The sequence below is a fragment of the Bombus vosnesenskii genome, unplaced genomic scaffold, assembly GCF_011952255.1.
Source record: "Bombus vosnesenskii isolate JDL3184/JDL3185 unplaced genomic scaffold, Bvos_JDL3184-5_v1.1 scf7180000013294, whole genome shotgun sequence".
NCBI lineage: Eukaryota > Metazoa > Arthropoda > Insecta > Hymenoptera > Apidae > Bombus > Bombus vosnesenskii.
The window spans coordinates 3,637,453-3,656,065 of NW_022882945.1; the positions used below are offsets into that span (position 1 = coordinate 3,637,453).

At 34.9% G+C, this 18,613-nt stretch overlaps 1 protein-coding gene across 3 annotated transcripts in view; it reads left to right on the forward strand.

Annotated features, from left to right (window-relative positions):
- Positions 1-18,613, forward strand: part of LOC117232940 (furin-like protease 2) — a 412,456-nt gene that overhangs the window by 28,309 nt on the left and 365,534 nt on the right. The window contains exon 1 of one of the 3 annotated variants that reach the window (XM_033492742.1): positions 13,239-13,283. The exons of the other annotated variants lie outside the window; for them this stretch is intronic. Within the exon in view, the coding sequence (XP_033348633.1) occupies positions 13,254-13,283 (30 nt within the window). The 5' untranslated portion in view covers positions 13,239-13,253. Of the gene's footprint in view, positions 1-13,238; positions 13,284-18,613 lie in introns of those variants that run through there. 3 annotated transcript variants of the gene reach the window in all.

Here is an 18,613-nt window from a genome sequence, read left to right on the forward strand (position 1 = left end):
ACTCCGAGGTCAGGTAAAAACTCCGGGAAATGCTCCGGGAATCTGCAACGTAAGAGGACAGTTCATCATCAGACATCGTACCGTGCGGGTGAAATACTTCACTCCCAACAAGATCTTACCACCGCCGTGTTCATAACATCACACTTTACTTTTATACAAGTGCAAATACAGTGCTGAATTACTCTAACACTCAATCTATTAAACTTCCTCCACCTTGAGCGTTGAGTCATTCGAGGTACGCGATATCGACCGATCGGTTTGACCTGACCGGTTGCTCTTTAGTCGAGAATTTGCACCAAATATCGTTGTCTTCTTCCCTGTACTAAATTAAAGTAGAGATTACGTCTAATAATTAGAAAATAAATAATATCGTTTTCCAATAACGAAATTTAGAGATATTTTTGTTGAAACAACGCATTAATGGAGAACGGTGTTATAAACTTTAAATTCATCAAATTAAAAATACAGGCAGCAGAGACTCGAAGTTTGTGGAGTTAGAATAGCATCCTTGCTGTTATTTTATATTAATCGTTTAATTTCTGAGTCGTCGAGGAAATTATGATTGCAGATAGCTGCATCTACTAGGCCGGATGTCTATCAGTTTAATGTCGCTTAGTACTTTTAATATTTTTGACCCAAAAAACTTTTCGTCCTGTAAAGATCTTTTTTAAGATTATTTCCAAGAATTTTTGTCTTAGTGATTACATAATGAATGGCTCTCCAAATTTATACGAATTTATATAGCTGTTAAATTTTATGCAATTAAAATTATGTAGTTACTTTATAAATGGATTTATTTTCAACATTTCTATCTTTTTCTTTTAACTATTTACACAAAAATCATTGATTCATTTGATATATGCAGAATTTTATAATCACGTAACCTAAAAAATCTTTCTATCTCTGTAACATTCGTTTCAAGGAATCGATGTAATCCATTGTTTATGCAAATGCGATTTGTCTTCTGATCTCTTTCTAATTGAACGAGAACGAGCGTTTTCTCAGTGTTCGCGATATAACGGCGAAGAAGCTGAGATGCATATTCATGGTTAGTATGCATGATGAATTTCAAGCGAAGAATAACACGACTGCTGCTGCCACGAAAAAAGGATGTTTGCAAATTTCACGGTATGGCCTGGCATCGTTAAACATCTTAACTTCCACCTTCAAAGCGTAAATCTCGCAAACACCTTCAATCCTGGTTTGGAGAAACTGCAGAAATTTTCATTCACCTTTTGTACTCTTTCTAAATTATTAGATTGCTAATTTAAAGTCTAGTAATTTAATTTAATTTATACATCCGTTAAAGCTATATAATTTCACCGTTTTTTTAAAAAAAATAGTAATAAACCAAGGAAGTGCTTTGAAATAATTAATCTGAAGCCTTTTTGTCAAACAATCTTGTTGACGAATTCTCTAGAAAATTCACGACGAAGCGCATACATAATCTTCCGATATTGTTCTTCCCTACTGTTCCTCCCCGATAACTTTGTCTATTTATCACGACGGTGACTCTAATGTGATGGTCCATGTGGCGGTTGGTAAGAAAAGATAACAAATCAATATTCGTTTATACGAATATATATATTATATAATATAAAACGTTTCGAATAGAAAACGCGAGTGCTTTAAAATATCGTCGTAACTCTTTTTACTATTACAAATTTCAATGAGTATGATATTTGGGCAAAATAATTCAATTGAAATCCGTTACTTTGAAAATATTTTCCGTTCCGAGTCAGTTCTCTTGCTTTACCGCTCACAATCAGTTGCTCTTTCCTGTGTACATACAGTGTGTAGTTCCATCGCCACGCACATAATCCAAACCAAGTTTCTTGGAGAATTTTCACGCGCGTCAAATAGCGATTGTACCCAGAGCATCACGATTTCCTATTTCCGCCGAAATTCTGTCACCTATGAATGCATATTGTCAACGCATTCGATTAATTTCCCGGGAAGCCTAACAATCCTGTCGCCCTTGCTAAATCTTGACGCTAAGCAATATGCACGCTACACTTGAAGTCGATTATGTAGTTAATGACAATGCACCTTGTTAACAGAATTTTGTTTGATTAACGCTATTGCTTAAATACATTGGAATAAATTGCCCAATAATTTGTAGTAACGTTATTTGTCTATAATTAAATTTTTAAATGCAATGAAATTTCCTATAGCTACAACAAATATTTCGAAATAGATGTGTATTTGCTAATAATGTAGTGAACGTGTAATATCGGAAATGCATTTGATAACACGAAAGTTGTGTAGGTACATGGCTGTAACCGTCTTTTATCCAACTATCATAATTTATACAACATTCATGAATTTTAATAATGCTTTTGTGCAATATCATTCTGAAATACATATTAATTTCCGTGAATAAATTTCTATAATAATTAACGATCTTAACACAAATGAATGTGATATTACGAATCAATAAATTTAACGAATATTTTATAGTCGTATAATTTTTGCCGGGAATATCGGTAATGTTCAACAATATTTAACTATTGTAAATATAAATATGAAGATAAATACACCTAAATATAGATATAAATATTAATATAATATTCTATATGTTCATGTACTACATAAAATCTATGCATTTTCGCGCTTCTAAAATTACCATAAATGCATAAACATCCGCATTTTAATTGTGATAAATCTGATCTTGGAAATAACATCAATTTGATGTTTCTTCTAATTTCTCCGTTTAGGATGTTCTCAGAGAAACTTTTTAGAGATAGGAATGTGAAAGCACTAATTAGATTGTTTTAAATGGCTTTATCAATTTTGTAGTCTCGCTGCCCAGATCTCTGTCGTATGATACGCAATTACGTTAGGTGGGGAGATCGTCCTCGATTTGGAATATCGTTTCGAGATTTAATACTGTATGTATGTATTTCGAGTTTCTGCGAAATAATATTTAGATATATTTATAAGTATCACTGGGATATTAGCGGATGAAATTTGAAATTTTGTATTGAAGATCCAATAATAGGATCATTTAAAGCTGAAATGAATGAATTAATTAACGAATATGTTTTATATTCACAATAATTTATCACAATAAAGTAAAAATTAATAGAACTTTTAAAAATGCAATGGAAAAACTTCATACGTTTATTTGTTATTAAAGGCTTTATAAGACTTTATTTACATAATTGTTTAGATATTTGTTATCATTATATGTTATAGTTTACTTGAAATGGAAAGTACAAAAGAAATGAGATGAATTTTTTAAATTGTTTTCCTATGATATTGTTGCATAAAGTCATTAAAATAACTTTAAAGTGTTTTATTATATTTACAAGAATCGTGTGTTTAAGTGTTAAGGAAGTGTAATAATTTTTTCGTTGTTATCAGACGTTGATATAGAATCAGTAATAGGGAATGATCGGTTAATTTTGTTAAGCATTTCTGCGTCTCGTTTCGTGCTGTTGCTACTGATTTTGTAATAAAGCCCCCTGGGAACGTCAACACCCAACAAATGTTATATCTATGCTACAGAAAGATCAATATTTTGTTGTTCCGTCGATTCTAAAACGTGTGCATCCACGATTGTAACAAAATGTAGCCTAGACACATTTCGATAAATATTATATTTAGTATTTGTAATTTATTAATGAAGAATTTTGTGTATAAAAAGATATTATTCAGATATACATGTTTTGGAATCTTTGTGAAATAGAAAAATTGAGAAATTCCAATTATATTAGATTTTATTCCATCAATTTTGCAAAACGTAAATATTGTATAATTTATTTTAAAATGTGAATTTACATAATTTCTATTTTATTCTTATTTTACACAGAATATTTACTTTATCTCGAAGAGATTTTACACATAAAATATCGCAACGCTTCGCATGTGTTCAAAGCCGATACTTCTTGGCGAAATTTTCGTACGAAACACCGTATCGCATCATTTTCAAATATTATCATCGTTCGAAGTTTCCGCGTGGGTTAAATCTTTCGAAAGCCGATAGTTTCGATATAACGAATTATCGTTAGCAGTGCATTCGTCTGTTTCATCGCGTTTATCAATGAAAGTTCAAAGGAACATCTTGGTCGGCTGACACGGTTAAAACCAGCGAAGTATATAAACGAGCATGCATATAAGCATCTAAAATCAAACAAGTTCGTAAAATTTATTAATGATTGTAAGTGTCCGCTAACAACCACTAAGAATCAGGTAATAAATAAAATAAATAAAATAAAACCAAAATTTCATTCTAATAATCATTTGAGTAGAAGTTTAAACGAGTAATAGCTTGAGTAGAAGCAATTAATTGATTCGAGTAGAAGCTTATTTCGACAATGTCCAATCTTACTAAATGTTAACAAATTGTCAGCGATTTCTATATAACCAACATTCAGCCATAAAACAGCAAAGTATCGTTGCTTTCGCCAGTAATCTTGGAATATTACAAAGTTACACGACGCTAGCGCTACCCGTTGGTTTATTCGAGTCAATTCGTCAACGTTTAAACGATCGTTAATTTTATCTCGTTATACATAGCATAGCGACACGGAGAGGTCCTTGACTTTACAGTTCCCCTGCGACACTGTCGTAAATCTTGGCGATCGTAGGGACAAGTGTCGTTACTACGACAGGTGCGTCAAATTTACTTGGTGCTTAAAATCTTGCTGCTAAATGAGCGGTATACATCTGACACGCGAGCCACGGTGCATTACAATTTGTAAGCGAGTTTAGCGGGCCCTGATCTTCTCGCGCTGGATAAATGCACGTATATGGAAATTGCTAAACTGTTTTTTCGCATCTTTCGTTTCAATTTTCCATTTTAATAGAAATTAGTGTAACAATATTAAATCGCCAACGACAATAAAGTGAAATTCAGTTTCAGCATCTTTTCCCGTGTAACAAATGAAACGAGCCGAGGTACTTTCAGCACGTACACAGTGTTTAATTACAAAATTTTACATCCACGTTGTAAAGCGCAATTGATTTTTCGGGCTACGACGAGAGAATGAATTGCATACCTACTATCTGTTAACGATCTGTTATCGATTTATCAGTGTGCTCTTTTCGTTCTTCGCTCCTTCGAAATTCTATTCACGTCCACGATTTTGCGTGTACACGTGCGCGTATGGAAAAGTGCAGTTTTTAATTCCATACACAAGGCATAAATCGCAGTGTGTCTATTGCCCTTCTCCAACAATTGCAGCCTCCCAACCTGGCAACGCCATTCATTGAAATACAAATACATTATACAACGACCAGCACAATAATATTTACATAATTCCATTCAATATATGCAAAAATTTTACATATATAGTTGATAAGTATTTTCCAGAATAATTTTTTAATATTTCTTTCGTTCTGCTGTTTATTTCTGGTTGAGGAAGTGTTTGAAAATCGTAGTTTTAGAATGTTATTTTGGAAATATTTTTGTAGTTGGGACAGCGATGTTCAGTGTAATAAACATTTTTTTTTTGTTAAATAGCATTTGTTAAATAAACCGATTAAAAGTATTAGAATACATTACTCCAAAACAGTACAGGTTTGTGGTTTTATGAATTTGTTTACAAAAAAAAGTGGTATCCAACAATGTTAAAATTAATGAATTAAGAGTGTATGCAACCCTGGAGACAAAAAAAAAATAGGGTAAATCTAACATCCTTTTTCGCCTACAAGCATTCTGTAAAGGACCAAGATTATTATAGGAATTTTTAAACAACATCCTAACACCGTGCTCATGTATTTTTTATTACGTAAAATTACAAATTGAGAGGTATCTGCACGTATCCAGCGGCAAATATGACTGGATTGCAAAAAATAAAAAATTTTTGCGCGAACTTATGTAAGAATAAGTTATCTTCAATGTAGCGTTCGATTTTTCCAAAATTGTCGTTTTTGCTGAAAAGGAATCAACTTTAAACATCTATAAAAAGTCAACGGATTAAGATATCAAAGAAATTGTACGTCACGTTATAGGTGAATAACGTACAAAAATTTCAAATTATTCGGATAAACAAGTTTCGGAGATTTATTGGGTGTAAGGTCAGTAAAAAAAGTTTCGGTAACAACACGTTTAAAGCTTCAACTTAATCTTTCTCTAAAATAAAAGAATGTAATCAGTTTTATAACTTGGCCATTTTTTAGAATTTCAAAATATCTTCTTATCGCAATATTCTACGCGTATCAAGCTTTAAAAAATTGCAGAAAATAATTTCGATTGTTTGAAGTCGATAAAGGCTGCATACTCCCTTACAGAAGACGAACTAAAATATACTAAAATATGGACTCGCGTTGTTTTGGAATTCATCGCTTCAATTGGATGCTTATTCCCCAGCAACGAATATCGTTTCTATGGTTGCAGATGATTATGATAAAACGTTGATTATAATTTGTAACGCTGTCCCTTTCCACGTGGCTTTCTCCCGTTCTGTACAGCTCGATGTGTTCTGTTTTCTCTTTTGTTCGAAACGCGTGCTTCTCATTTGTATGCGTACGAGGCTTTGCTTTCATACCGCGTCCCTCCGTTCGAAATGTGTAAACGCGCTACTCTTCGCTATGAAATGGCCCCGCAATTACCGGTTTCCTGCAACGTGCACCGCGGTTTTTGCGCATCGATGCTTCTGCTTCTTGTTTGACCCCTCCACGTCTCTTCATCCGCATTGTTCACGCACCGTTCGCAATTTGCTGAATAACTATTTTCCCTTTTTCATCCTCTGCGATTGAATTTTTATTTTCTCGTGAGGAAAGAATTGTGTTATGGTTCGTTATTGTCGCAATAGAGGACGTAGGAAATAGTAATTGTTACAAAATGGTAGAATATTTTACGGTGATGGTTTGTAACTGAAAATTGAAACTCATTGCACGAAAATATAATATTTGAACATTTGCCATAGGAAACTCTTCTGCTATACATTGCATGTGCTGTATGAAACATTTTGAAATTTCATTAGCAACCTGTTATGAGACATAACCGTCGTGATTATATCGGTCAAGCTTGAAACCAATATGAAAATGTATATAGAAGTGGTAAGCTATTTCTTGCAAACATATATTTAATAAAAAATTCATTTCTCGGACGTGCTCATTTTTTCTACGTGCGATATGAACAGGGATGTACACAGTTGTTCCTGACAACTAGCGCTCTTTTGCTCGCTTAGCTGGAATTTAAAACACGCGTACGCAAACTGACAGCCGACTACTTTGAATAATGGAGGCAATAGAAAACAAGAATGCACTCGACGGATCGTCGATTGCGTAGAAGTCAATTTTCTGATAAACCAGTTATCGGAGCATCGTGTCTGCGCTGCGTTCAAGACAAATTATTCTTGCTCTTCGTTGCCGGGTGATAAATGTCGAGTAATTGCGATTGGTATTGGTGCAACCTTTATTCCGGATCAATTAGTTCGCGTTATTTGATTAAAAAAGTAATTTTTCTTTTCGAATGTTTGCTGCCTCATGTTCTGTCGATTTATTTTGGAATACAGCTTGTTTGATAAATCGGTTCGTTTTGATGATTTATCATTGTACATTAAATCGAATGGAATGGAATAACGCCGTTGTTTCTCAAAATATTGATAATTGGTTAGAAAGTTTTTATCACGGATTCGTTATAATTTACGAGATAATCAGTTCGATCGTGATGTGATAAGCGTAAAAAAATGATATGAAATTTCCTGCAATCGGATTCTACTTATTTGGTATATAAATGCAATAATATTACTACTTTTCCTTTTTATTATCTCTCTATCTACCCATTGTCTTTCCTAACCAGTGTATGTGCATTAATTGTCACCATCTAGCTCTACATAAAGTCATAAAGTGCGACGGCGTCGCTAGTCCTTTTTACCTTCGTCAATTAATCAATTTATTACTTTTTTATTAATGCATGGTGACGAGGCCTGAATAATAACGCAACCTCGACATGTTTCTTTTTTTTCTTTCTCTAGTTACACTGGTTGATTATGTCGGTTAATGAAGCCACAGTACGGTCTGGTTCGCATTAACCGCGTAAAAAGTAATTTAGTATATGGAACGACACGTTTTATGCAAGTTTATTTGTGTTTACATTTGGAATCTCGTATCTCGTAATGAAGATTTATACCGGCGAGTTTTAAAGGAGATATTAAACGGGTTGCTTTTTGTGCGCTCGATTTTTCACTGAATTAATTCGCTGAATTCATAAAATGTAAAAGTGCTACGTTATTCATGGGGCCATGCTTGGATATACTTTTCCCGTATTTTCACCTGGGTAAAAGCATAAAGCGCGGAGAATGTTTGTACGGCGCATAGGCTAATTTCGATGATAATAGAGCGTATTGTATTTTGTGCCTGTGATGCTATTTTTTCTGGTTCACCTTGTACAATGTGATTTTTCGTACGTAAACATAAAGCATTTCGTTTTGTCCGTGACACAATCAACCCAACGACAGCGATAGCAGCCAAAAATATGATTTATCCGAAGCTACTCGTAAATCGTATTGCTAACTGTATCGTTTCATTCAGTTGGTTGCCAAGTGTGTCCTGCGCAGGGACGAGACAGTCGTGCATGATGAAGAGAACGCATAAAGAAACGCGGATCCGGAAACAAGGCTTTAGGCAGCAGGGTTTGCCATACGTCGATGGCATAATCTCAACCCACGGCTGAGAATCGGTGCCAAGGCTCGCATAAATTTCTCGAATGGAGCGAGTCTAGTAGAAGTCGTTTTCTCGCTGTCTCTTCGCCTCACTGTCCGTCCTTCTTCCATTTGTTCTTTCCGCTATAGAAGTCGCAGAACTTCCGCTACCCGCTACGGTTTCATACCACTACAGGGTACAATTTGTCTTTTACATTCGAAGTTTTCGTTGGCTATCTGCTTCACTTTCTCTTTTTGTTATCTCTCTATGGCGTAATTTTTAGAATTGCTCACTAATTAGTTCGAATTTGCTTCGTTAGTATGTAAGAGTAGGTAGTTTTGTAATTTAGAAGAAAAACTAATTTTACAAAATCTAATTTACCAATTGTCTATAATTTATTTAAAAGATTAATCTGCTTTGCTGTGTATTTGTATGTTCTGTCTATTGGTTATTCTAGAATCTCTTAGAATTCTTCTTTAATTCTTCTTTAAGGTACAGATAGAAGCGCAAGAAATTAGTTCTGATAAAAGAAAACTTTATATTACGAAGTAGTTTTTCGTGGACTGTAAATTGTATATAACATAAACGAATAATTGTTCAATAAGCTTCTTAATAATCTGCTTTTCATATAATAAATACCACCAAATATTGTTCTTCTATTTATGATCGTCTTTTATCTTCACGATGTTAAGCACTTCCATAAATAGAAGTTTCATAAGATACTTACTGACCCCTACTTATACCACTCTTCTGTATCAGTATGACGAATAAAATATGGCCACGCAGGTTATTCTCAAACGATTTTTACCAATGAATCGATCTACCTTTCATTCTCGAATAGATTTTAATTATTCTTCGGTTGAAAACACATACACATGCATATTACGTTTTAGTCTTCAAACAGATGGAAGATGGATTGCATTTAAATATCAATTAACTATTTTCAGCGTTTAAGTGTTTAACCTCGGACGAAGTCCTTGCCAATTTATAACATCATTTAGCCACGCTAGATTTACGTCAAGGTATCAGTTTTGCATAATTGTAAGGACGATGAACTTACTGACATTCGTTTCTATGCTATAATCCGCTGAAAGAATTTCGTGAGCCGCTGTATATGGAAAATGGATCGGATGATCGTAAAAGAGAAGCGTTTAGAGGTTTAATCGAAGGAAGAAATCGCAAATTGCTTTGCTCGTTGGCTGTTGGAGAGACTAGGGAATAAAAAGGCCGATTATTATCAGAAGCTTGAGTCGAGTTTTATTCGACATCTAGTGGCGACATGGTTCGCGACATCCCAGAGGTACGTTTACGCGCGCAATTACGAATATCGGATCGGTTATAAGTTTCTATCGCGATCGAATATCGGGGATCGAAACCATTACGGTAAATTGAGAACGGGACCGTAGCCCTGTGTAATTCCGATGGATCGATTTCGTTCGTTATCCGTGTCGCGGTCATTACCCCACGGGAAAAAGAATCGCTTCGCGCGATCCCGTGTCACGCGATTGTTCCTCCACGAACAGAGATGTACCTATTTCGATTATAGGATTTCACATTGTGTTGTATCGTATAATTCATATAATTCGCAGTTCCGATGATTTACAATGGCTCATCTGCACACGAAAATATCTGCACTTTTGTAACAGAAATGGAACATTGTTAATTACTCAAATTACTGTATCTAATAATGAAGAAACTCTTTACTTTTATAACTTACTTAATATTCTTTGAATTTTATGTGTGTTCCTTGTTATCAAATGATGATAATAATAATAATAACAAATATAAAATTTTGTTTGTTATAGGTATGTTTCAAGGATCGAGAAACGATGTCACTATCGTGTTTCTGTAAGTGATCTCACACTAATATTCACTAGTTCACTTTTTCAAAATCGTAATTTTATACAATGCATCACAGCAATATACAATTGTAATATGATTGAAGAAAGAACCGCAGAAAACAACATCAGTTAATTAGCAGAGAAAAACGATGTCAAGAAAGTAGCGATTAATGTAAGCTCACGTATCTCATTCATCAAACGCAACTACTAAACGTGTTTCTCAGCTTAATATTTAACTCATTTTAGAACGAGATTTAAATGAATGTCTGATAACAAAATTGAACTCGCACGCGAAACGCTTCATTCATTTCCCAAAAAGAGTTCAGGTCTGTAACTACAAGCTTTTTCTTTCATTTTTTGTCCTGATATTTTAATTTTGTTTTCTAAGACACGTGGACGCTTTCTAAAACGAATTTATCTCAGTTAAACATTTTTTCAGATATTTTTCTTTTTTTTTGCTCGCAGTAGAAAACATTATTTCATGTAGCATTGTCGGCGAACCGTTTTCAGTATTTTCCATCTGCACAGTGAAATTTGCAATTTTGGCAAACGAGTTAAATAGCCAAACGAGCATTTAGAGACGCTTTTCGCGTCGCGTATATCGCATTCTCCGGGATTCCGGGTCGGGAGAATCCCATGGTAATAATTTGCAACAATTACCGGTTGAAATGTGTAACATTTGCTCGTGCAAAAATTACATTCCATGTCTAACCGAATTCGCACCGCATTTACCACCATGTTTGCAAAATGTACAGTGTTCATTGTCGATAATGGTATTCTCATTAAAATTCATAAGCCGTTTTTTTTTTGGTGACAATATAGTATCTCAAAAAGATTACAGCATTAATTTGTTACAGAATACTATAGACCGTTGATTTTAATGCACTTGTAGGAAAAAACGATACATAGTAAAACGTATAGAATATACGCAATGTAAAAAAATATACGAAATGTTCAAAGTACAATATTCGTGGTATTATAATAATTATTGGATAAAGAAAATATTTCCTGAGGGTCTACCCTTTCAGTATTATTCATTAAAATATAAATTTCCATAAACATCCTTAGTTTGCAGATTACGTTTAATGATTTTTCTTTTTCGTGAATGAAAGAAACATAAGATTAGACATACGTGTCTGTTAAAATTAAAAGCGTGTTTTCTCATAGAAACAGTTCTCTGAAGAATCCATAAATTTCACATTGCTTTCGCTATATCCTCTAGCTAATCCGCATGTAAGATCCTCTAAAACTGTCCTATCACTGAGTTTCAAAAGGATTTGCGCTCCTGTGAAACTTCATAAACCCCGTATCCTGTAAACCGAAGTAGATTTCGAAGCGGAGAACGCTTCTGAACTAGGCATGTTTCTGATAAGAAGCGATATAGTTTTAATTCACAGAAGACGAAGAGGAGAGGCAATTTCCAGAGCTTTTCCTCCTTGATTAAATTGCGTTCTCGTTTCTTCCAACTCGCATATTTTCCTATGTATGTACTTTGTAACACCGCGCTACACGATGCTATACTGTACTACACTATGCTATAGCAACGTTATAATCTTTAATATTTGCTGATATTACACTAGCGATACGTGTTATTATCTACATATTCACTTCTTTAATTTCAATATGTAAAAGCTTTTTGGATGTTATATTATTATATTTGTGTGCTATTATAATATTACCTGTAGTGCTGCAATAATAATGCTCTGTAACGCAGCTCTTGTTACTACGCTTTAAAATATGTTTAGTACGTAAACTTTAGTAGGTAAACAATTATAATTAACACGTATTTTTAAGACGCAGGTAACGTTAAGATGAGATTTTAATTTCTGGAAGATAAATATTTAAGAAGACAATGAATTTTAACTACTAACAACCCAATTTACAAGTAATTTAATATATTTTATTATAAGTAATTGAAGAATATTTGCTACGCAAAATAGCTGGTCGTTGGACGTAATCAGCAACAAAATGTCTGCTGCGGAATGTGATAACGCGTTGCTTGTATCTGTATAAGCGCGTCCATAGCGAGATCTATCACGATCAATCGACGTAGCTACAGTAATACGAGGAGATGAAAAAGTGTAGGAAGAAGAAGCGAATATGGGGTTGAAGAGAGGAAAAGAGGCGTAGCAGGGATCGAAGTGTGGCGGGAGAACAAAGACGGTACATTTCCACGTCTGTGACATTACGGGAATCTAGGACGTAGAATTTCAAGCGTAGTCAGAGTGACTTAAAGCCACCGTCCTTTGATGAGAGTGACAAACAAAATGCACAAGGTACATCGTGTAGAAAGAGGTAAGCAGCCGAAAGAAAGAGGGGCAAAAAGCGAGAGAAACGGCGAGAACAAAGAGAAGTAATGATGGTGCAAGTAAGGAGATAACGTTGGCGAAGTAGGGCTAAAGGAATGAAATGTAAGAACAGCAAAAGTATAAATCGTGACAAAAACATGCACATTGTAGTAGTAGGAATAGTCATAACGAAAAATAGACGAAATATAAGGCATCATCTAAGTACGAATAAAATTTGGAAATTTTTTCTCGAGCAGTTTAGAAGTAACCTTAGCTACGAATTTTCCTAATGATATATTTATCTTTTCTTAAAGATATTCTTTTATCTGTATTCTTTGTTCAACGAAACATCGATCGTCGCGAACACGGTGCATTTCCATCAGTTAAATGGAACCGTCTCACCGATGCAACGAGGAAAACGTTGACGATGTTGCGCGTCTTTGGAAGCGATGTTGAGTTGATCGTCAAAGTCTCCTTCCAATGGCTGGGGCGTTTGCACGTGTAATCAGAGAGGAAACTTGGCCGGTGTATGCGCTCGTACTTAGGTGCGAAATCACAGGTAACTGGCATAACTGTCTCTAGCGTAGTTCTGGGTAATCATCGCGTTCGTGATCATCGCAGCAACTATGTACACTAGCGATGGATTCAAGCACATCGCAAACAGCTTCAAATATCGGTTAATTAAATTAATATCAGATTTGATCGAGTTCAAACGTTTAACAAACAATTTATCCGTATAGATATCTCGTTTATTGTCTATAATTTTCACAAGCATATTCTAAGTATTCAATGAAACAGTGTTGATCCTTGGACTCTTGCGATTCGATTGCTACTTGTAAGGAGTTTGATTCGTTCGAGTATCAAAGTAGTTACAAGTAGGTTTTCGAAAGTTATCAATAGATACTCCTCCTGAGTTTGGAAATCAGCCTGCGAAAATCGAATAGTTGGCAAGTAATTTGAAGATTCGGAAAGCTAAAAATATAGCAATTTGAAAGTTGAAAAATTCCAAGAGCTCAAAATTGAAAAATATCAAAATCCGAAAGTTCGAGAATTCGTTAACTTAAAAACGTGTGCAAATATCAAAGTACATACTTGCAAGTAGATCTATGGAAGAATTGTATAAAGATATTCGAACGAACCTCTGTATCTTAACTTAATATTCGAAGTGAATCTTAGGTATTGAATTTGATTCAGATTTATAAGTATGTACATATTGGACTTGGTCCCATCACTAGAGTGCACACATTGTTCCGTGTCCTGGGTTCCAAGTTAGAGGAATAGACGGAGATTTAACGCGGTACATATTCGAGGGTAGTTAAATGTCGTATCCGTGTGAATTCCAAGTTGGTTGCGCGATAATGCTGTCCGTAATCTCGTTCGACATTTGTCCTCGCGACTAGCCAGGATTTCGACCAGTATACGTGCACATGTATATTATGCTGCGAGATTGTTGTAATTCAGAGAAGCTGGTTCCAGCGATGAGAGAGTTTAGTTTGGGTCTGTTGATCATTTTGTTTTACTTTAGGGAATCGTCGGTTTTAGGCATGAGAGCGTTGAGAATGAGAGTAGGTAATTTGTTGAGGTCATGTTTGCGTATAAGTATAATGTTTCAGCGTATAGGGTTTAATAGGTAAAATCAGTGAAAGCTAAAGTGATATTTTTTTTTCTTAGAATCTTCGCTCGTAATTTAATTTTAATTTTGTTCAATAGAATAACCACGTTGAATCAATTCAACGTATTCTTTTAAAATATGTTTCTTAACAAAAGATCAGGTAACAATGAGATTTATCAATAAACTGAATAATTTAAATAAAGCGAAAGTTAGTAAGATTTTACAGAATTTTGTCCTCATTTATGAACTTTACAACTTCGTCCCGTTAAATCTGTAATATTAGGTGATACATCACGATCAAGTATTCATTAAAAGCAGAAGTTAAAGGTGAATTTCCGTAGAACTTGGGAAACTCTTTCCCTTCCAGCGTAATTCCAGCCCTCTCATCGGTGTTCTCCAGCAACCAACAAGCCCGGCGAATTATATAAGATGTTACACCGATGATTTCCAGGTTTATAGCGGTCCCGCACGATTTTCCTCGAAACTTTCTAGCTAATTCAGCGCAATGTCGTGATAAAAGTGTAAATTTTCCGAATTTCATTAAGCTGTCTCACGCTGATCTCGTAAAAATCGACCAGCCAAGCGATTGCAGCCCGGCACGAATCGTTATTAAATCTCTTATTCGGTGAAACGTGCTAGAGAACAGCAAAACATTTCGTTCGAACTCATTCGGTCAATATATATATATCGATGATTTTCACATTTCGTCTATCAAATTGATCAAAATTTAAAGAAATTGGAATAATTGCAATTCAGGATCCGTTCTAATCTAATAATATCGTATTAACTTCCGTAATAAAATTATTTCATCGTAATATTATCCAATTTTTTTATTATCGTAATATTTAAAAATTACCATCTTCTCTTTAAAAATTTATTTTAATTCAGACGAATGTTTTGCTTTTTTACAATCGTTTTATTGGAACTGTTTTTCTATCGGTCATTCTACAGTCTGACAATTTTTAGTCGAACAGAAATCTTCATACGTACAATGTAGATCCAGCTGGAACTTTTTTATTTCAACTTTTATATTATACCAATATAATACGTTTTAACTTTTCTGCTTTCAGTCATTGACGAGCACATTTTAACCGAAATTTCTCGTTACCGATGAAAGCAGTCGGAGTTCTCTCTTTCTCTGTTCCTTTCTCTCGTTATCCTTTTCTTCTTATCTTTTCGTCAAGGACCGCGTTCTCGGTCATAATATCGGAATTCCATAAATCGATCGGACAGTTTTAAAGTTTCGATGGCGATATCCGACCTTCTTACTTGATTCGACAGGAATTTGAGCCTAAGTAGGACGTACGACTCTTCAGTTTTTCATACCTGTCCGATCTCTGACGCTTATGAAAGTGAATCCTTCGTCCCATCATTTCTGACCGAAGACGCCCAGATTTTTGTACATGGAGCACTTTTTGATCGACGTCATATGGGCGAAATATGGCTACCTCTTACGCTTCAAATTTTTAAAGTAAAATGAGACCTCAGGTTGATATTTCAAGGATTAAGGACTGTACTCGAAAGTTCGATCTTCAAAATTTATATATTTAGAAGCTTCACTGGTCTAGATGAATCTCCTTAATACTTTTTCAGAAAAATTTCAGTCTTCGAGATTTAAAGATCTTTTGCTGTAACTTTTTTTATAGCACGTTATAAAGCGAATTTGATACGAAATATCAAGATTTTATTGAAAATAATAAAAAGGATCGAGTAACGCGATCATCTTCGATAAATATTTCCGTCATATATTGTAAAAATCGTTACTTTATTTAAAAAAATTAATTTTTAAGAATTATTAAGAATCTCACAGAAAGAAATTACTGAAAAAATGTGAAGTATATCGAAACAGAGTGAACACGAGCGTGATAAAAATTTACCAGGAAAACGCTTCCTGACAAAACAAATGTCTGGCTCGGTTCCATTTTCTTGGTTCGTGTTTATAAAAGTGTAAATTTGCATAAAAGTTGGAGCTAATTCTGTTAATGAATTAAATGAATAATAAGAAAATATCCAATATCCATAACACGCTGTTTCCACCAGCAATACGGAAGCCGAAAAGGTAGACTTGGACTGTTTGACAAAACTATAACGGCGAAGTCGATGGTTGCTGTGAAATTAACTTTTGCCCGGTCGATTCCGCGTCAGCTGAAGCTATTCGAGCCAAAACGAGCATCGGAAAATTCCAAGATGACAGCACCCGCTTCCGGCCAACTTTCCACCACATCCTGCGACTCTGTGCGGTCCTTAAAACCGCGTCTGTGATCCTCCTTTGGTGCAAAACTCGATTGCAACTCCAAAACTTCGTGATACTAAGTAGGTACTTGTAAAGTAGCGGGTAGAGAAGTATGTGCTCGAGTGTGTACGATGAACAAATATTTTGATTTAATAATGCGTGTTAACACATTGTTGATCGGAGACGTGTGTATCAATTCACGTATGTATCTTATGTTGGTCCAATGTTGTTGACCAAGGACGTAGTTAGAGACATGTTTAACAAGGGATACAGTGAATGTCAGTGTACGAAGTTCTTAAAGTTTAAACTTGATTGCGTTCATTATAGAATTTGTGTCTCTCGTTCAATATAAAGATAATTACACATCTTAATTCTTATACCAGTGTGTAAATAAATTAATCATTTAAGCAACTATCTATTATTGATTTATTTACATATAAATTTCAACAATTATGAATATATAACGAACTGAAAAAAATTTATTTATGTATCTTATCCTCAATTTTTTTGCAACGACACTTATTTGTTAATATTCCACAAAAACTGCAATCGAGATCTAACGACTTTACGTACTATAATATAAAGATAATTAACATAATCGTTAACATTAGCGTATAAAACACGATCTTTATTAAAAAGCGTTTCGTAATAACACTGACTGTATAAAGTAAGGATATCAAATACGATTTTTAATACCCCAGCTCTTTCGTTAATTTTTTTAATCAACCTAAAACGGTATGGTTCTCGCGTAAAGGTTTTTTCACCCACGGCAACCGCAATGACGTCGATTTTGTTTGTGTTTTAACGCGCCATGGAACTATACACGTGGTTCCGTGAAACTGTATGTAGTGAAAATTTCATTACTAAAAAGGGAGTTCAGCATTCGCGGACCTCTCAGCTACGTGTGCGTTCTAATCCTATGATCTCCGCTGGTCAATTTTCTGACAATGGTGTACCATCTTCGTCGTCCTACATTTACGACATACAATGCGACACTATATAAAAAGTTTTCTTGTGTTCCTTTATTCTGATATGTTCCACATCAATTCGATTGCTTTCAGCTTTTAGCGAATACGAACTGTTTAATTTTCGTTCTCTTTTTTTTTTACCTAAACAGAAAAGGAATAGCGATATAAAACAAATCATAAAATTATATTTGTAGTATCGGGAAGAAGGGCCCAAGAAACGTCGAGCTAACTACAGACAATGTCGCGAGAGCCGAGGCGCTGTCGGCTCCATCAATGCATTACCGGGTCCTTCAGGTAAATAGGTAAATAGCCGAAAAGACCTTTGTGACCCTGGCTATGAGCGTCTGTAAAACACGTGTGCGGTGGGCCCAGCAATAGACAATAGAGCGCTACAACGGCCCGAGAGGGAGTCGAAAAGCAGAGTGCGAGTCGAACAGCAGAGTGCGAGCCGAGGAGCCGTGTGCGAGTTGAGCGGAGACAGAGGTTGCGAGTGGCGTTGCCGAGAGAGTGTGGTTTGCGCTGTTTTCTGTGCGTTTGGCGTGAATAGTTCAGGTTGAACAACAATCGTCTTTTTCTGTCTGATTAACATCTCTATTGTCCACTCTTTGTAAACACATTATATCACGATATTACATATTTTTATTGAAAATTATATTTATAGTTTACATTCTTCAGTATTATTGCTCTTAGAATATTATATTTTAGTTTTGTTCTTCTCCTTAGGAATTTGCGTCTATCGTTTGGTCTTCGTACTATAAAAACCATAAGAGACAACTGGAAATATAGTTATATTATAGGAAGTGTAGTAGAAGTATAACACAAATTTCTTAGATATTCTGCATGTAAATTTGGGCAACCGATGACTGCTATTGACCATGACCATTCAGCTATTATACGTTTGATATTACGACCTTGGGACATAGGATTGCAGTTGATTCGACTTATTTTTATGAAATACTTAACTAATGTGTACTGTTCAAAGATTCTTGAGAAAATCAATACCTATCAATGCGTCTGCTAGAAGGAACAGGCATCCTTATACGTTTACATCTCTAATTGTGTACTTCTTGTTTCTA